This window comes from Myotis lucifugus, unplaced genomic scaffold (assembly GCF_000147115.1).
Source record: "Myotis lucifugus unplaced genomic scaffold, Myoluc2.0 scaffold_198, whole genome shotgun sequence".
NCBI classification, from domain to species: Eukaryota; Metazoa; Chordata; class Mammalia; order Chiroptera; family Vespertilionidae; genus Myotis; species Myotis lucifugus.
Genome location: NW_005871246.1, coordinates 1,936,775 through 1,956,448, shown reverse-complemented (window position 1 = coordinate 1,956,448; position 19,674 = coordinate 1,936,775). Strand labels below are relative to the sequence as shown.

General features: G+C 58.5%; 1 protein-coding gene across 1 annotated transcript in view; it reads left to right on the top strand.

The window, feature by feature from the left end:
• CBFA2T3 (CBFA2/RUNX1 translocation partner 3) overlaps positions 1 to 19,674 on the top strand; it is a 55,418-nt gene extending 35,744 nt beyond the window's left edge. Inside the window, exons 3-12 of the mRNA XM_006097355.3 lie at positions 1,865 to 1,942; positions 4,945 to 5,186; positions 5,333 to 5,422; positions 10,241 to 10,422; positions 11,079 to 11,299; positions 15,098 to 15,183; positions 15,706 to 15,904; positions 16,440 to 16,508; positions 17,959 to 18,149; positions 19,323 to 19,674. Of these exons, the coding sequence (XP_006097417.1) occupies positions 1,865 to 1,942; positions 4,945 to 5,186; positions 5,333 to 5,422; positions 10,241 to 10,422; positions 11,079 to 11,299; positions 15,098 to 15,183; positions 15,706 to 15,904; positions 16,440 to 16,508; positions 17,959 to 18,149; positions 19,323 to 19,613 (1,649 nt within the window). The 3' untranslated portion in view covers positions 19,614 to 19,674. The remainder of the gene's footprint in view (positions 1 to 1,864; positions 1,943 to 4,944; positions 5,187 to 5,332; positions 5,423 to 10,240; positions 10,423 to 11,078; positions 11,300 to 15,097; positions 15,184 to 15,705; positions 15,905 to 16,439; positions 16,509 to 17,958; positions 18,150 to 19,322) is intronic.

Sequence of the window (19,674 nt, the reverse complement as noted above, 5' to 3'; positions counted from 1 at the left end):
TCACCTGCCCTCTCTTTTGGCAGAGTCAGTCCTCACCTCTGACTGGAACGCAGGCAGCATCTCCATCTACTCAACAGCTGCCACCCCGTCAGGGCCCCGTAGGTAGAAAGGGGGGGGGGGCGTGAGTTGTATTTAACGTCACAGCCTGCACCTCAGCCAGGGAGAAAAGGAATTACTCCTGCAGGGCAGCAGCAGCTCCCAAGGAAAGGCCATGGGCCACCACCTAAGGCAGTGGTTCTCAACCTTCCTAATGCCGCGACCCTTTAATACAGTTCCTCATGTGGTGGTGACCCCCAACCATAAAATTATTTTCGTTGCTACTTCATAACTGTAATGTTGCTACTGTTATGAATCGTCATGTAAATATCTGATATGCAGGATGTATTTTCATTGTTACAAATTGAACATAATTAAAGCATAGTGATTAATCACAAAAACAATATGTAATTATATATATGTTTTCTGATGGTCTTAGGCGACCCCTGTGTTCGGTTCCAAGCAGGAGAAGCCAACAGACACTTGACGGTCAGGCCAAGGCTCTGAGGCTCATGGGCACATGCGTCTCCCTCAGCCTACTTTTCTCTAGGAGCCCATGTTCCAGAAAGCAATGGTCTGGGAACCAGATGTTTCAGGTTGGGGACAGGGCTAAGGTCAGCTGACACCACCCCCGTGTGCTTGCAGGAGGCCTGTGAACAGGTGTGCGTGTGGGCAGAAGGCCTGTGTGCGGCTCAGGGTGCTCCCCTGACACCCTCCCATCCCCATGCGCCCCCACCACTGCGGGCTCACGCTCCTGGATTCGAGGTCCCGGCTCTATTTAGAGCACAGAGGTCATAAGAGACAAGTAATTCTTTTCTAAGCTGATGCTTTAGTTTCACTGGGCTGCTGGGGCCATCTATCTGGGTGTCAGGCCACCTCTAGGTGGCCTCAGATTTGTTCCCTACCGAAGAATTCCCTGAAAGCGGGTGGTTAACCATGTCCACGCACCTGGCTGGTGGCAGCCTGAATGGACGGAGCCTCTGTGCTCAGCCTCGGATTCCTGCCAAGAGTCTCTCCAGCTTCCCTGGGACCAGCCTGTGAGCCAAGCTGACCAGAGGCTGACCTTGAACCAGGGCTGGAGGGCTGTGGTTTTCTTGCCCAGTGACCGCCCTAGGCACAAATTCATTTTGGAGTTGAAGCTGTGGTGTGGCTAGGGAGATGGACAGGGGGGCTGAGGGAACTCTGGGAAGGAATGTAAGGAGCTACTCTGCAGCTGGGAGGACCCTCAAAGGGCTAACACTCCAGCCTGCCCTTGATTACCCCATGTGACAGGGGGCTCACTTTCTGATTACAGCAGCATAGCCTGTCTCCTCTGGCCTCCACTCACTAATTCCAACTCAAACAAATCAAATCTTCTTTCCTGTTTGGTGCTTCCTCCCCTCATGGCAGTTCGGTCCTGGGCTTCGTTTCGGAACCATCATTGGGCTGTCTGTCGATGGAGACCCCTAGCCCTGATTCATAAGTCAGCTCAGGCTCCGGGCCCCTTGAGGATGGTGCTGAGTGGGGTGAGCAGGCACCTTCCAGGAAGAGAACATTTTAAGACCCAGGTACCCCACTCGTGCAGATAGAGATGCCAGAATTCTTATAGGCCCCTGGAAGGCCCCACCAGAAATGTCCTTAAGAGATCCCATAATCAAGCCCCATCATGTAACAGAGAAAACTGAGACCTTCAGAAGGGAATGACTGGCCTAAGGTGGTGACAGTCCCAATCCCCAAAACTGCTGTCATAAAGCAGAGAGGGGAGGGGCCGAGTGAGACACCCCGCGGGGCAGAGCCACCTGCCCGTGGCCCGCTTCCTCACAGAGTGTTTTTCTTATTTTGCTTACAGATCGAGAGGACGGGCCTGCGATGTCCCTGCCCCACGGCCGTTTTCATGGCTGCTTAAAATGGTCTATGGTCTGTCTTTGTAAGTAAAATAACAAAAACCACAGGCCTCGCAGGAGGTCCTCACCCGCACCCTCTGCCTGGGAAGGCCTTGACGATGACCCCACTTGCCTACACAACCCACTATTGCGTCTGCATGTCAGTGAGGTCTGAGGAGAGGTCCGAGGGGCAGGCCCAGGAGAGCAGAGCAGTCGGAGTCCTCAGACCCACAGTCACCTCCCAGCCTTGCTCCTCACGACTTGTGTGACGTTAGGCAGGTGGACACCTTCTGTGTTCCTTTTTCCCGATCCACAAAACAGGGCGGATATGGCCGATCCCAGAGTTGTGAGAAGGTAGAATGTCAATGCAAGTCCGTAGCTTAGCAGCTCAAGGGCAGACCCCAGCCTGGGTCAAATCCCAGCTCCTCCTCTTCCCAGTGGGGCGACCTTGGGCAGGTACCACCATCTGTGCCTCAGTTTCCCCACCTAGAAGTCGTCATATGCTGCTGGTGGAGTCGGCGGGAGGCCTGGCACATACTGGGTGCTCAGGGGACATTATGGTCACTAGTGGACATTGCCGTCAAAGTGCTCAGGCCACGGCCAATGTCCATAACAGGAAGTTTTCATGGAGCGATGCTCAGAGTGATGTCAGCCAGCATCAGGACAGGCACCCACTGCAAGCCGGTTGGACTGCGCAGCCCAGGCGTGGCTGCCATGTAGCTCCCGGCTCCAAGAGGAGGTGACACAATGACTGTGCATTATTTATGTCCTGTGATGCGTGGTCCTCCTCGCCATTATTCTGTGACGCCTGGCCTTGCTCTTGGGTCCGGCCGTCGCTGCGCTGCAGCGCTATCGGGACGGTGTGATTCCCAGCCCCAGAGCTGCTTCTGCAGCGGGGAGAGGGGCTGGCAGGGAGGCTGTTTGTTGGTTCATCATCCCAGCCTGACCCCCGCCCAGGCCCAGGGCTGGGGAGCTGCGGGGGTGCTAGTGTGTGCCCCCAAACCTCAGCCGGGGACACGTGTGCGGTCTAACTTAGTAACACACCTGTTGTGGAATGAAAGCACTTGTGGCCGGGGGTTATTTTCGGCGTCTCTTTAGCAAGCTGCTGAGACTGCCCGGCAGCCTGAGGGAGGGAGCACGGGCCAGCGAGGGCAAGCAGGCCTCCGGGAGGACCCAGGCACCGAGGGCAGGCTGGTAAGGGAGCTGCAGGGAGGCTGGGCCCAGGCTGGGCCAGGGGCCGTGGGTGGGAACCCAGGAAGCATGGACAGCCACACATCTTAGAAGCCTCTGGAAGGTCCAGACCCCAGGTGATAGCCCAACTCTGCCACTCGGAATGAGCCCCCCACCGCGGAGAGGTCTCCCGTGGCAGGGGGCCATCTCCCGGCCTGGCTGGTGTGACCGCTGGTGGCTGTCATCAGTCTTGACCAGGGTGTGTGTGTGTGTCAGGGTTCGCCGTGGGGTTGGCTGGAGCTCGCTGGTGAGACAGAAAATTAGCACAACAGTGGAGTCTTCTGGTCTGTCCAAGGGTCCTCTGGATGATGCCTCAGACTGGGGGAGGACGGGGCCTCTTCCTGTCCTGTGTTTGGAGTTCTCTCTTCATCCCAGAGTGAGCGGGAAGGCTGAGCAAGGCGCACCTCCCTGCGGGACTATTCCAGAGCTGGTGTCACTTCTAGGGTCCAGAAGGCGCTCCTACGATCATCCAGACCAGGGAGGCAGACAGGTTTCCACGCGCATTGTGTCAGCCCTGCCTCATCAGCGGTTTCCGAACTTCTGCTAAGTGGGGGCCAGTTATTGATGAGTGATCACCCACATGTGAAAGCAATCAAGGCCAAGCGTTTCTGGCTCCTTCCATGGGTAGAAGAACAACCGTGGTTCTATCAGCGGCAGAAGCCGGAGCAGAGGGGCCCAGCACTGTGGAGTGGGGAAGCTCCACCCCTGGTTTGGGCCAGGGGTCATTTGCATATAAAGAAACCAAGGCCAGGCCCCAAGTCTCACCCCCATCTAAGCTAGTGCAGGTGGTATAGGGCCTCAGACAGGGTGCCCACTCCCAACCCCCGTGCAGGGAGTGCCCACAGGGAGCAGGCAGATGAGCATACAAGGGGCTGAGTGTAAGAACAAGAGTGAGCCGCCTGGAGCAGGTGCCGGTGTGGTAGCCAAGGATGCAAGGTGTGAGTGGCTCCCAGGTTTAGCAGTTGAGCCTCAGGCCTCCCAGAAATATCCAGCTTCCCCACCCCGAGTCCCCTCCACCCTTACCAAGGGCCCTGGGAGCCTGTGACCTCTGACCTCTCTGTAGACCCCAGTGGTCATCGCTAGGGTTTCTGAGGCTAGGGGACAGGGATGCGGGTGATCGGGCACAGAGGGCTCCCTCGCCTCCAGTGTGAGAGCTTGTCACCCAAGGCTGAGGGAGGAGTCCTGTCCTGGGACCATTTCCCAGCACCCCTGGCCTCTGCCAGCCCTGGGACACCCTGGATGATGCCGCCAGGGCCTGGGTAACTCACAGCCCTGCTCCTGGGGCCCTGCAGTGTGAGCATGTGGGTCCCTTAGGTAACTTGCTGGTTCTCCACATACAGCCTGCGCAACAGCACCCGGCCCAGGGGCTCCCCCGCCAGGATCCAGCCCCACTTGTCCTGGGGTGTCAGGGTCCCTCTGCCCCACCCGAGTCCCATCAACACGGGGATTGGAGCCCTTGTGTGGGCGATGGCACCTGTTGAGAGTGGGCACCTCGCAGGGCTGTCATGGTGGAGGAGGGTGGAGGAGGGGTCTCCCCCGAGGAGAGGGGAAGTGGGCCAGCAGGTCCCTAATAGTGGAGAAGCCCCTCTGTTCACAGCAGACACTGAGCAGCCTTAGGTGTATGCCTGGCGTCCCCCCTGGGTGTGGAGGGTCTGACCAAGCAGCCCCCACTCACTGAGACCTGGGACGAGGCTCCACCTTTCCAGGCCCCAGATTACGCATCTGTAAAGGGTGTGGTGCTCCCATGGCGTCCCTGTGACTCCAGGCAGGGACTCTGGCTCTCTGCTGTGCTCCTCACTCCCCTCTCCCCCCACAGTAATGAACGGCAGCAGCCACTCGCCGACAGCCATCAACGGCACCCCATCCACGCCCAACGGCTTCAGCAATGGCCCAGCCACCTCATCCACAGCCTCACTGTCCACACAACACCTGCCCCCAGCCTGCGGGGCACGGCAGCTCAGCAAACTCAAGCGCTTCCTCACCACCCTGCAGCAATTCGGCAGCGACATCTCCCCAGAGATCGGGGAACGCGTCCGCACGCTTGTGCTGGGGCTTGTGGTGAGTGGGGCAGCATGGCCACAGAGGATGAGGCTGCTGAGCGGGGACGCGGGGATACTGGGTCGTGCCCAGCCCTCGGGCCTCCTGCCCTCTTCGGGCTGGGTGGACGGGGCTTGGGCTGATGCGTGGTGGTTTTCTCCCCTCAGAACTCTACACTGACCATTGAGGAGTTTCATTCCAAGCTTCAGGAGGCCACCAACTTCCCACTGCGCCCATTTGTCATCCCTTTCCTGAAGGTAACAGCAAACCCTGCTCCCTCGTGCCAAGGCCTCCCCCAGGAGCCCCAAGTTCATTCTCTGCCAGCTCTGACCAGGCATCATGCTCAGCCATCCAGTACCCAGGGAACAGCTCTGACTAGTTGCCAGACCGGATTAGTGGGCCACCAAACCCAGTGCTGTAAGAAAGCTCTCCAATCAGTCCTGTTATTATTTACTAAAGGCCCGGTGCACAAAATTCATGCACGGTTAGGGTCCCTAGGCCTGGCCAGCAATCAGGGCCAATCAGGTTCCCCGCCTCCCAGCCTCCCCGCCTCCTGCTTCCTCCTTCCCTCACTCTCTCAGTGCCCAGCCACCACAGCTGGTCACCTGGCATGTTCCACGCTGCCCCCTGGTGGCCAGAGCACGTCATAGCAAGAGAACGAACTCCTGGTCGAACTCCTGAGGGGACAATTTGCATATTAGCCTTTTATTATATAGTATTGGCCAAAGACACTTGTCTACTGTACAGCTATTTTTTGAGCACCTATATGTGCCAGGTACTGTGCAAGGCTCAGGGAGATAGCAGTGAGCACAGCAGACACAGTCCCTTCTGGAGCCAATGGCCTGGTGGGATGGGAGACAGCCAACCAGCAATAGCTATAAATTCTGTGATGTGTGACACAAGAAGGGGCAAATGATGAGGGCTGCGGAGGGGAGGGAGGGACCCCGGTGGAGAGCAGGGCACAGAGCCTTCCAAGCATGTGCAAAGGCTCTGGAGAAGGGTGTGCCTGCTATGTTTGAGGGGTAGTGAGGGGGAAGGGACAGAGGACAGATGGAGGGACAGGTGGGTGGACAGACAGATGGTGGGTGGTATGTTGGTGGAAAGGTGGATAGATAAATGAATGCTGTCAGATGTAAAAAAAAAAAAAAAAAAAGGTCGTGTGGTCAAACATGGAAGATAAACAATGGACGTCGTGTGGTCAAACATGGAAGATAAACAACGGACCAGGCCTCTCAGCAGGAATAGCTGGTATCTGGTGGCAGCACCAGGGGCTTATGAGCCATGCAGGTTCCTGGGCTCGACCCAGACCCACTGAGTCAGTACCTACATTTCCACAAGGACAAGCACAGGCCTAGACCGTGTTACAACGGAGTCTTCACTCCCCTAAACGAGGATCACCCCCTCCCAGAAGGGCCAAGAGGAAACAATTCCCAAAAGTGTTTGACCCCATGACCCTTTGCTGCCGTGCACCTCCTGAGGTCAGGGTTCCCTGGGGCTCTCATTTCCCAGCCTCTGAGATGCTTCCAGAGTGGGCCCTGCTCACCGCACGACCGGGCCCTGGTAGGACAGAGCAGACGAGACACTCCCAGGTTTGAGCCCTGCCCCTGCAGCTGAGCCCCTGTTGGCCTGGGCCAGGCTGGTTCACCCCTCCATGCCTCATTTTCTGCAGCTGTAAAGTGGGAATCATTTTCAGGCTGTTGGCAAGATTGCATGAAGCAATGCACGTGAAGAATTGACTTTTGTCATCTGGGGACTTAAAAATGTTTTGCAGACAAGGCATGCTTTGCAAAACACCTTCAACACCGCCCCTGCTGGCCCCCAGGATCTCTGTAAGGAGGGGTGGCACAGGCATAGTTCCTGATTAACAGGTGGGGAAACTGAGGCCCTGAGGTCTCCCCCACTGGTGGAGAGATGGAGCCAAGGCTGGAACCTGGATCCATCAGACTCCAAACACCCCCTGCTTTTACAGGGTATGTCCCAGACCCACACCTTGTTCCCTGCAGTCCCTTGCCAAGGGAACCCCACTTTGTGCCCCCACATCTACACCCTCCCTCCCTCTCTCCTTCCTGCCCTTCCGCCCACACCCCACTGAGCTCACACTCCTAAGCTGGCGACAAAGAGGCTGCTGGCATGGAGCAGGGTTTGGGCCCATCTGGCAGTCATTTGCAATTCATTAGGAGCCCTTCCCTTCTCTCTCCTCCTTTCAACTTACTGCTGACTCCACCACTCCCCATCTTTGGGGACACAGTGCGCCTGCTTATTCTGTCGGATCAAATATTTACAGCAGATGTCCAGCCCGCCCGCGTCAGCTGCCCTTGTTTATCCGAGGAGCAGGGGTAGGGCCAACATCCGCGTCCCCTGCTCTCCCCAGCCAGGCCTTGCCCAATGCCCACTGTGCCTTGCACCCCAGCATCCTCCCTGACACACCCCCATGAGGCGCTAGACAGGACATGCCCAGCCTAGCACGGCCTGCTGAGGTATCTCTCTGCCTCAGTTTCCCCTCTGTCCACAGCAGCTCTCCTATGCTATTAGGGCTTCTGTGCCTAGATTGCTCTTTCTATAGGGTGAGCGACCTGCCTGCAGCACCGGGGGCCTGGGATCCCACCCAGAGCCCTGGGTTGACAGGACTGTCAAGGACACAGTCCATTCCTCTCACTGACATGCAGCTCCTGGGGGGCAGCCAGTTCTGTTTCCGGGGGTTGTTGACAAGGCCCTGGCCTGTCCCCATGGTCCTGCCCGGGGAGCAGCCCCTATCCTCCTTGTGGTAGGAGCTCTGGCCCCTTTAAAACCCAGAGCATTGTGGGGGATCCCAGCAGGAGTGCCCCCTGCCCGACCCACTGTGTCACCTCCTCCGTGACCTTCTCGGGTACGATGGTGCATTAGGCCCACTGTGTGGGCAGCGTGCGGTACCCGACGGCGGGGCCCTTGGAGCTATCGTACTGCAGAGAGGCAGGAACTCTGGCTGAGAATGCAGCTCAGGCTCAACCCCCAGCTCCACCCATGGGCTTCGGAAAGACTCTGGCCTCAGTCCTCTGCCCGTCACGGGGGATGGGACAGCCACCTCACGGGTTGGCATGGAGGAGTTAATTCATAAGAAGCTCACAGGAGCCCTTCGCGTCCAGGACGGAAGGCGCAGGTGCTGTTCACAGCTCCAGTTGCAGATGAGGCAAAAGCCAAAGGAGTTAAGTGACTTCCCCAAGGTCACACGGCAAAGCAGGGGGTGCTGGCCACGGGCATGCTGTTTGTGGAAGATGTCAGCTCCACTAACACCGTTATTGTGGTTGTTTTTGCAAACACTGATTTCCCTCTGAAACAGAGTTCCCATCTGTGAAGAGGGCAGTTCCAGGCTTTTCTGCAGCGTCAGAACCTTCATTCAGACAGTAGAGTCCAGGTCCAAAGATCTTTGCCACCAGTTTAGTCTGTCCAGCACCAAAGTGGTGAGGCCTCCCTGGCACCTGGGCCTTTGGGGACACAATGGGAACTGCTGCCTGGAGGGATCTGCCAGTGATGGCCTTCCACAGTCTCTACCCATTTCTTCTGGGCTGGGGTCCCTGCTCCCCCACCCAAGGACCCTGGGCCCCCTGCACCCTTTCCTGAGCTCAACGCTGTGCATGGCTGAGTGCTGGGGCTTTCCAGAAGCTGGAAGAGGCTGCCCCGCCCAGCCAGCCTCCACCCGTGGTCCCGGCTCCCAGCTGGCCCCAGCCGGCCAAGAATCCAGATGTTTCTACCACCCCAACAGCGACCAGCCGGTGCCTGTGCAGTCCCGCCCTGCCGGCCGGCCAAAGGGAGGCTGCGAGGGAGAGGAGGGGCCAGCCAGGGAGAGGAGGATGTTTGGCGTCTTCAGACCTCCCGGGACCTCCTTCCCCAGCTCATGCTCCTAACATGTTCGCCAGATGGCGGGCTGGCCCGCGTTCAGCTATCCAAACAGAAAAACAGACCTGGCAGCCGGCGCTGCTTGACAAAACTGCATCGGCTGCTTGATTGGGTCCGGGTGTGCTGCTGGGTTCTGGGGAGGCAGAGGCAGGAGAAGGCTGTGTGGCAGCTTTGAAACGCCATGAGAAAGTTGGGGAATTGTAATTATTTACAAATACTTAGAACTCGGGCTCTCCCAAGTGGCCTGCTGCTGGGCCTCCATCCAGCCTGCCACCCCCTCCCCCACAACCCCACTCACCACAGTGGCTCTGGGAAGTCTCTTTGGAAGGCACATGAGGAGCCCATTGGCCACCCGGCAGGGCATTCTGGGAGGCCCCAGAGCCAGGGCAAGGGCACAGGCAGGAGGGCATAGTTGCTACAGGCAGGATCTGCATTTGAATCCTGTGCATCCGCACGTATCACTCCACACTCTGTGCCCAGTGTCCTTACCCATAAATGTGGGACCAGTCACAATGCCCATCCCTGAAGGTTGTAAGGACCATGGGTGGTGCAGCCACGGGCAGTGACACATGTGGCTGCTCAGAGTGGTACTGCACACTGATGTGTGTAGCCCAAACGCCAAGCTTTGTTCAAGGCTGTGCAGGGGCTTCCCATCAGCACGTATGGGGGTCCAGAGCAGACACGCTGGAGTCCTGCTCCCAGCTCCTCCATCTGTAGTTAGCTGTGTGCAGGGCTGCCCACCTCCTCGCTCAGAGCCCTAGTTTCCTTCTCCACACAGTGGGTGATCGGGTGCCTGCTTCCATGGGCGCAGGCAAGGAGCCGTCATCATGGTCCTCTCCTCGCCTTCTCCAGATGCCACCGTGGGAAGGAGCTCAGTGAAGTGGAGAAGCCCCAGCCTGGGAGACCAGGATCTGGGCTCAGATCCCCTGTACCCCAAATCACTGTGTTCCCTGGGGGTGGAGGGGGCACACTCTTACCTAGCCTTCCTGCCTGCCCTCGTACCCAGGTTGTAGTGGAGGAACTTGATACCCAGAGAGGTCATGCGCCTCACCCAAAGTCACACAGTGAGGCTGCGCTCGCCCGAAGTCACACAGTGAGGCTGGCCGTCAGCCTCCCGGCCTGGCATCAGAGCAAGCCTGTGCACCCTGTGCCCTGACCCCCATCGTCAGTGAGCCCACGCCCACCCTGTGTCCTCCCCACAGGCAAACCTGCCCTTGCTGCAGCGTGAACTCCTGCACTGCGCCCGCCTGGCCAAGCAGACCCCTGCCCAGTACCTGGCCCAGCACGAGCAGCTCCTGCTGGATGCCAACGCCTCTTCCCCCATTGACTCCTCGGAGCTCCTGCTGGAAGTCAATGAGAACGGCAAGAGGAGGACACCTGACAGGTACTTGGGGGTGTCTGTGGCCGGGGAGGGAGACAGTGAAGGGACCAGTTGGCTCTGGTGCCACAGCTCACCAGGCACCCTCGTTCCAGTGCTGAGAGAACTGGGGTCAATGCTATTGCCCGCAGCGAGTGAGCAAGCTGGTCAAGTTCAGCCTTACCTGCAAGGCCACTGCCCAGGCTGACTCAGAGAGGCTGCCCTGCCAGGCTGTGGGGAGGTCTCCTGAGGACTCAGATGTCCCCCTGGGGGGACAAGGGGATAGGCAGGAGGGGAGTCTGGAGAGAATTCCATGGCGATTCTCTTGGTGCTAGATGTGGACCCCAAGTGCCCAGGAGCCTGAGGTACCCGGGCACATGGGCTGGCCTTCACTGCTGGGTCACAGAGATGGGTGCTTGTCCTGCTGCCAGGAGAGGGTGTCCCCCTCTCTTCGTTCTCTCAACAGACGTTCAGACTTCATGACCATTAGGCCCCAGAGCCGGTACACCAGGAGCGGGAATCAAGGCTGGGTCCCCAGTGGACTGGTTTCATCTCTCCCTGTCTCCCCCTTACTCTTTCTCTCTGTGCCCACCACCTCTCTCTCCCTCACCTCTCCTGCTTGGACTTCTATCCACGGCTCCTGGTTCTGTGACCACTGACCTCCTGCCCACTCTCTTGGCCAGGACCAAAGAGAATGGGTCAGACCGCGACCCGCTGCACCCTGACCCCCTCAGCAAACGGCCGTGCACCCTGAGCCCTGCCCAGCGCTTCAGCCCCAGCAATGGGCTGCCGCACCCCACGCCGCCACACTACCGCCTTGAGGACATGGCCTTGGCCCACCACTCCCGTGACTCCTATCGCCACCCTGACCCCCGGGAGCTTCGGGAGCGCCATCGGCAACTCAGTGAGCAGTGTTCTGGGGGCAGGGGTTGGCATGTGTGTGCATGTTAGTAGGAGCACACGTGCACCTGTGTGTGGGGAGAGCATTCAAGAGCCACTGTGTGTATGTGTCAAAACGCAGGGGAGATGGGTGTAGAGAAAGGATGTGAGTGGGGAACTGGCCCCAGGGCACAGAGGGGATCCCCACCCTGGCTGGGTTCCGGAAGCTTCTGAGGGAGAGCCATCTTTCCCGGACCTCCATCTGGGGGGCAGTTCAACATCCTCACCCTCAGGGCCCAAAAGGTCCCTTCCCTCCCAGGGGGCATGATTGTGAGTGTGCCTGTCCTGGGGCCCTGACTGGACAGAGGCAAGCACAGACGGGTATGGGGCCTGGGGACCTAGAGCCACTCAATTTGCCCTTGGCCCCTGAACAGGTGTGTCATCTCGTTATAGAGACAAGAAAAGGGAGGCCACCAGGCTCTGCAGCTGGGGCAGAGAGAGGGCAATAAATTAGCTTCCTGGACCCAATTTCCACATCGGGGGCTGCTTCCCACACAACATCAAGCAATCCTTGGATGACAGCATAGTGTCCTGCGATTGAACTCAATTCTGACATTCTACCTGGAGACAGCATAGGTCCCATAGGCTAAGGGTTCGGTCCTACAAGACTGCCCACCCCCTTCAGATGCCAGTCACAAGTCCAGGTTGTCACCTGTGCTTCTGGCCAACCGACTATAAATCAGAGGTTCCCACAACCCCCACCTTGCGTTCAGTTAATTTACTAGAATGGCTCACAGACTCAGAGAAACATTTACTTACTAGATTACCTGTTTATTATAAAAGGTTACAACTCAGGAACAGCCAGGTGGAGATGCAGAGGGCAAGGGATGGGGAAAGGGTGAGGAGTTTCGTCCACCCAGAAGCTCTCCAAACCTTCTTTGGAGGTTTTACGGAGGCTTCATTGCCTAGGCACGATTGAGTAAATCACTGATTCAACCTCCAGCCCCTCTCCCCACCCGGAGGTCATGGGTGGACTAAACGTTCAGCCCTCTACTCCCACGGTTGGTTCTCTGAGCAACCAGCCCTCATCTTGTTCTAAAGGCAGCTCATTAACATTGAGAAAAGACACCTGTATCACTCTCTACGCTTAGGAAATTCCAAGGGTTTGGGAACTGAGCCAGGAGCCCTGGATGAAGACCACATACGAGAGCGATATTTGGCAACTGAATGACCAGTTGCTTATTTCCTGCGGCGCACAGGCCAGCCAGGAGAACCCGTTTATGGGAAGTTCCAGCTTGTGGGGCCCCCAAGTCACAGGAGCTGCAGCCCCTGCCTCCCAGGCACTCCCGCAGGCATGGCTGGGCCCCCTGAGGGAAAGCAGACGCCCCCGAAGACTCAGGAGCTCTCACTGGGCCCACCGACCACACATGCCCATCCTGCTCTTGAAGCGGGATGACAACAAACACCAAAACACCAAATTCATGAGAGCGTGGGCACTGGGAGGAGCAGGGGTTTCATGGTGAGCGCCAGGGCTGGGGACTGCCTTTCCTCTGAGCTCCGAGGACGCCCTGTGATACACCCTTGGGCAGGTCACATGACCTCTGTGCCTCCGTTTCCTCCTCCGTTGGCGGGCTCTAACAGGAGTCTCACCCTCAGGGTCGCGTAAGGACCGAGGGAGTTAATCCAGTGCAAGTGGGGGCTGTGTGGCCAGCTGTTATAGATATTACAGGCAGTCCTCGGGTTACGTCGGACTCGACGTACGTCGTTTCATGGTTACGTCGCCGTCTCCCATTTACAGTATTTATTTAAAAAAAAAAAAAGTTCCATCATTTTGACGTATGTACATATGTGCTTTATGTTTCTTATTTATTTACCACAAGTAAAGGTCATGAATTGTTATCTTTCTTTTCATTTTTTTTTTACTGTTTCACTTCATTCCTGCTGTGTATGTGCTCCATGTGAGCCACGTAGGTGCTTATGTAGATGAGTTCCGACTTACGGCGAAAATCACGTTATGTCGCGCCGTGGGAACGGATCTCCGACGTAACCCGAGGACCTACTGCAGTGGGAAAAAGTCTAGGGTGGAGCACTCACCTCTTGCTTGCATTGTCTCCTTAACTCCGTTCTTAAAGGGGGCCGTGACGTGTTCTCAGATATGTGTGATATGTCAGCACACCATATCACAGACGAGGAGACTGAGGCCCAGAGATCATAACTGACATGCCCAAAGTCTTCTGGCCACATCTGCCTGACCACTGACCATCCCTGGGGGACAAAGAGATGGACAGGACCAGCTCCTACCCAGAGTATTGGGGGACAGCCTAGAAACAGCAGCCTCTAAGATAGAGGCCCAGGACACGGAAAGGGGGCCCAGAGGCAGGGTCAGCAGAGGCCTCACTCCAGACAAGGCCGTCTCCTCGCCCCCACCCCGCAGAAGCTTCCAGGGCCCCGGCCCAGGCAGCAGGTGACAGTGTCTGGCTCCCTGTGGCCGGGTCAGGCAGGTGCTATCCCCACCCGCTTCTGCTAATGCAAAAATAGACACCAGCTGTTGGGCAGATCTCAGCCACTATTTTGGTTGGGGCGTTGGCGAAAGCTCTGGCTCCACGGGCAACGGGGCAGGGCTGTGGACAGCGGATTGTGGCTGCCACCTCCCACCCCTTCGGCAATTTGGAGAGGCATTTTGAGTTTGTGGGTCCAGAAGACCCTTAGGAGCTGAAGAAAGCCTACATAGAGAGACCTTAACCCAAAAGCATTCATGGGCACTGCATCACCCAACATAGGCACCCAAAACAGTGGGGGCAAGAGCACTGGGTAGGTCAGAAACTGTGAGAGGAGCCGTCGTGGGGACAGGTGCTGCTGCACTTGTGCTCATTTCACAGCTCACGATGGTTCTGTTTCTGATTGGGGGAACAATTGTTTCAGTCCCTGGAGCCATACCAGCCAGTGGCTGAAGGAACAGCTCTGCTCAGGCTGACCTTGGGTGACCTTGGGCAAACACGTCCCCTTAAGCAGCCTCCATTCTCTCAGTTCTCTGAGTTCTCTGTAAATTGGAAATGACAGCAGAGCCTCCTTCAAGGTCAATGCAGGGATGAAAAAGGTGTAGAGCACTTGGCGCAGAACTGCTTATACCCGGGCTCTCCCCACCAATGTGCCTCCTAAAAGTCTTCTCACGCCCCCTGAGATAGGTGGGGTAGGGAAACTGAGGCCTGGAGAGGGAAAATGAGGGTCCCAGGTCCCATAGGGAATGATCGTCAGGACGACTGGCTTCCTGAGCCCCCTGTCTCCCAGGAGACCACAGTTGGACTGGTTCACTTGAGACCCAGCAGATAAGCTGGAGCACTTGCTGGGTCACATGGAACTTAAGAAATTCTGAGGGTCCAGAGCTACTGAGGAGGAAGGGCTCGAAACCTGGGCTTTGATGCATGCATAGGAGTCCAGCTGGCTGAGAGGAACCGGTAAAGCCTGGCTGAAGCCAGGCAGTGGACACACGGAGGCCCTGAGAGCTTCTGAGCAGGGTGGGACCCCAGAAGTGAAGTCTGAGTCTGGCTTGGTTGGCAGCAGAGGGCAGAAAGAGTGAGAACAATGGGTTTTGGAGGTAGGGAGGTAGGGGAAGGGTGGCCAAAGCCAGAGCAAGGATTGAGGACATGGGTCTTTTACTCTCAAGCCTTCAGTAGAGGCCAGGCCTGTTCCTTTCTTCACCCTCCCCATCTTACCCGGGTGGGCACAGCCTATGGAGGGCCTAGCCCAGGGCGGAGCTTGGGGGAGTGTGGGGTAGGGCCTGGGAGCATGGGGTGGGGCCTGAGTGTCCCCTCTCCTCCTGCAGTGGTCCATGGGTCACGGCCAGAGGAAGTGATCGACCACAGGCTCACTGAGCGCGAGTGGGCTGAGGAGTGGAAGCACCTCAACAATGTGAGTGTCCGGGCCGGGGCACAGGTGCCACAGTCCGCCCAACCGGTGGGGCTGTGGGGACAGGGCTCGGGTGGGCTCCCCTTTGCTCTATGCCCACCTGGGGGGCATGGGGCAAGGCCTTGGGGAGAGTGGGCCCTGGGAGCATGGGGGTAAGGGGAACACCCATCTCAGCCCACCCTCCACTTCCCGGTCCGCCCCTCAGAACCTTCCCTCCTCTGCCCCTGCAGAGTCTCCGGAAGGTCACTTGGTGTAGGGGTGGGACCTCTTCAATACCATTTCCAGGTTCATCCTTGGCCCTGCTTCCTTTTAGGGGAAAAGCTAGGCAGAAGGTGTGGTCCCAGAGGTGCTGGCCACATCTGCTCCGTGGAGCAGACTGCACCTTAAGGTTTGCAAGGAGGGCCCCATACAAAGACTTAAGCCCCCGCCCCTCATGGCCAAACCTCATGGACAGTGGCCTGGCCAAGGCCCAGGAGTGTGGGAAAAGGGCCCTGCATGCTTAGGCTGCCCGCCCACCGCCCACAGCTCCTGAACTGCATCATGGACATGGCCGAGAAGACGCGGCGGTCACTCACCGTGCTGCGCCGGTGCCAGGAGGCTGACCGCGAGGAGCTCAACCACTGGGTCCGGCGCTACAGCGATGCTGAGGACACCAAGAAGGGCCCCTCAACCACCACCGCCCGGCCCCTCAGCAGCTCGACAGGAGCAGAGGGGTCTCAGCTAGGTGTGTGCTGGGCTGGGAGGGGACAGAGGGAGTGGCAGAGAGAGCAGCACGGGTGGTGCAGGGGCTGCAGGGCGCATGAGGAGGGTGCCCGGGACTGTGGGGAGCAGGGCCCGCATACAGACTACAATATAATACCACCCAAAACAGTTTCACTGGGAAAAAAGGTACAAAGACACTGCCTGACCCACTAGGAAGCAGACTCAAATCCCAGTGGCTCAACACACTGAGCAGGCAGAGGTGGCGAGTGTGGGGGAGAGAACAACGCAGAGCCCTGGACCCCCCAGGAAGCCCGGACTCAGAGTCCTGTGGGCTCCACTCATCCCCTGGGTGATGGCCATGGGAACCAAGAGGGGCTCAGGATGGGCCCAGCACCCAGTCAGGTCCAGAGCATCCCCCTCTATGACGCTGCCCTGCCCCCAGCCCAGCAACTGACATCGTGTTTCTACCCATGAGTACCTCAGACCCCCGCCAAGAACACACTCACACATGGCCCTGTGGCCCCGTCCTGTGTGTGACACCGGCCCCTGTGTTTCAGACGTGCACCGGGAGTTCATGCCTAGGACCCTCTCCAGCTACATGCCCGAGGAGATCTGGAGGAAGGCTGGTGAGTGGGGGCAGGGGGGCGGAAGCTGGGGCCTGCAGGCCTAGACTAGACCCTCTTGCCCTCTCTGCAAGGAGCTTCTGGTAGGGGGCTCACCTGGCCCCAAGCTCAGGGCTTCACAGATGGGGCTTATGGAGGGGTCAGGGTGCATTTCGTATCTAGGGTAGGACGATTGCCACCCTCACCTGCCAGGGAACACCATGCCCAGTAAAACAAGCAGGGCCTCAGGCCCAACATGCACACGAGTGTGCACAGACACACACACATACGAGACAGGCCCTTAGAGCTGGAATCTGGGCGTAGTGTTGAGCATGGCAACGGGAATGCTGCGGGGGACATTCATTGCATCGTGGGAACAGACTTTGGGGAGAGGCTGGGCAGGAGCTAGAGCCTGTGGCAGCGAGAGAGAGAGGCGGGCTCAAGGGTGGTGGCAGTGCAGAGAAGAGGCAGGATCCCGACATGTTGGGATTCGTGGGGTAGATTCAGTGTAGAGTATGATTTAGAGGGAGGCAGTCTCAGGATTTTGAAAGCAGAGTGGGGGGTCCCAGCTCAGAGTTGGAGGCTAAGGGGCCAGGCAGCAGCAGCCGCCCAGGTCGAGGCAGGAAGGCGGCCTGGACGGGGAGAGGCGGGTCCTCATTTCCCTTGGCTGTCCCCTTCACCTCCCTCTGGCCCACAGCAGGGCCTCATGGGACCCTTGGTGACAACCATGTGGAGCTCGGGTGGTGACATGGGGACAGGTGGCTGCAGTTGGCATTGCCAGCAGCTCAGCACACAGTGTGCAAACACTTGGAACAGAAGGCTCAAGGGCCATCTCTGCCCCTTATATCCCACCCCAGCCTCCTTCACACCATGCTGCAAGAACAGCACTGCCAGGTAAACTGAGGCAGGCCTGAAAGGCTGTAGGGTTGGCTTAGTGGGGGCAGAGGGGTCCGTATTGTTCCCAGTGTCAGAGGGCAGGGTGCCATCTGAGCAGACGCTCTGGTCACAGTAAGAACAATGCACTGACTCCTCAGACATGAACAGGCAGAGGTGGTAAATGTGGGGGAGATCACAGGGTTTGGGGGGGAAATAACAATGCAGAGCCCTAGACCAGGCATTCCCTGGATTGCATCCAGACAGGCCACAGGGGAAGGCAGACTGTCTGTGGGGCAGAACAATACAGCTGTGGTTCTCAAAGTGGGTGCCAAGACCAGCAGTAGCAGCACTTGGAACTTGTTGGGAATGCAGATTCTAGGGCCCTCCCCAGGCCCCCTGCATCAAATCTGTCACTGCTGCTGGAGTTTGAGAACACTGCTGGAGATGAGCTTGGAGATTTGCTCCATGGCCATGCTTGCACACGATGCAGGGATGCATGTGGTCCTTATGCACAAGCCCGGCCCCCAGGGTTACGAGCGGGAGGCCCAGGAGACCTGGTAGGCCGGCCCATGTGACCATGGCCACATGTCCTTTGCAGAGGAGGCGGTGAATGAGGTGAAGCGGCAGGCAATGTCTGAGTTGCAGAAAGCTGTGTCAGATGCCGAGCGGAAGGCCCACGAGCTCATCAGCACAGAGCGCGCCAAGATGGAGCGGGCCCTGGCCGAGGCCAGGCGGCAGGCCTCGGAGGATGCCCTCACTGTCGTCAACCAGCAGGAGGACTCCAGTGAGGTAGGTGCCCACCCCACACCCCACCCCGAGTCCAGGTCCAGGGCTGTTGCGCCGTCTTGGCATCCCCATGAGCTCTCAGGGCCTCTTGAACCCACACAGCCTGGTGAGAAGGGTCCTATGGGTGTCCCCATTGGGGGGAGGGGGTAGCTTGCCCAGGGAAGTGGCAGGGCCTTGATTTGCAGCCAGGCTTGCAGACACCGGAGCTCATGCTCTCTAACCTGTGAAGCAGGAGGCAAGAGGAGGATGTAAAGACCCAGGTGGCATCTAAAGCACCTCCTCAGCTCCCGGCACATGTGCACACGCGGGAGGGTGTGAGGTTATTATCATGCTGGTGTTTGACGTGAAGCCTGCAGCATTTCCGGCTATGGACCTGTGTGGGAAGGAGGGTGGGGTGTCAGTCAGGGCCCCCTCGCAGTGACGTCTGAGCAGTCCTGGAGGAAGTGAGCCAGCATGCAGGAATCAGGGAACAGTGTCATCCCAGGAGGGAGCAGCAGGGACAAAGGCCAGATGGGGGCAGGCACAGCTGGCGGAGTGAGGACGGCAGGAGACTGACGTGGCCGAGCCAGAGTGAGCCAGGGACAGCAGGAGCTGCTGGGGCCCAAGAGGCTTTGGCGGTTAAATGGGCACCTGGGCCTGTCCCCATGGCAGGTTTGCTTCTCTGTCACATAGCCTGGGCCTGCCCCAGTGTCCCTGCCCACCTTTTACGCACGTGGCCGGCTGGTAGAGAAGCCCAATGGTAGGGGAAGGATGTGACTGAGGCAGGCCCGCCATGCACCCCACGTTGGAGCGTGGCCATCTTTGTTCTTCTGGGGCCCCTACATTCTGTGTTGGAGCCCTGGTGGGGCAGGAGGGCTGCCTGGAAGAGAGGGAAGGGGCAGTGGCTCCCTGCCCTCGTGAGGACCCTGTGGTCCTGTAAGCCCAGCATGAACCTCTCTGGGTGGGCTAAAGGTGTGCAATGTAGTGGTGCGAGCCCATTCCCCCAAAATGCCCCACCCAAGGGGCCATGTTCGCCAACGGTCACCACAAGCTGTAGCACTACGGGGTCTCACTTCACACCCTGGCTGGGTCCAAGCCCATTTGTGTAGACGGTATCTTTCCCCATTCTGCAGCTGGGCTGGGGACTTTGGGGATTTGGAGTGGCCCAGCCCTGACCATCTCCTCCACCCAATCCAGAGCTGCTGGAACTGTGGGCGCAAGGCCAGCGAGACGTGCAGCGGCTGCAACGCAGCACGCTACTGCGGCTCCTTCTGCCAGCACAAGGACTGGGAGAAGCACCACCACGTGTGCGGCCAGAGCCTGCAGGGCCCCTCAGCCGTGGTGGCCGACCCGGTGCCAGGACAGCCCGACGCCACCACCAGCCTGGGCCCCTGCCTGCCCACGGGTGCTGCCAGCCCCAGTGAAGCTGGCTCCACGGGGCCCTCTCGCCCTGGCTCCCCTGGCCCACTGGACGCCGCACCCCGCTGACCCCTCCTAGACGCGCTGCTCGGCCCACGGACATGCGCCCACCAACCCCGCCGAGCCCCAG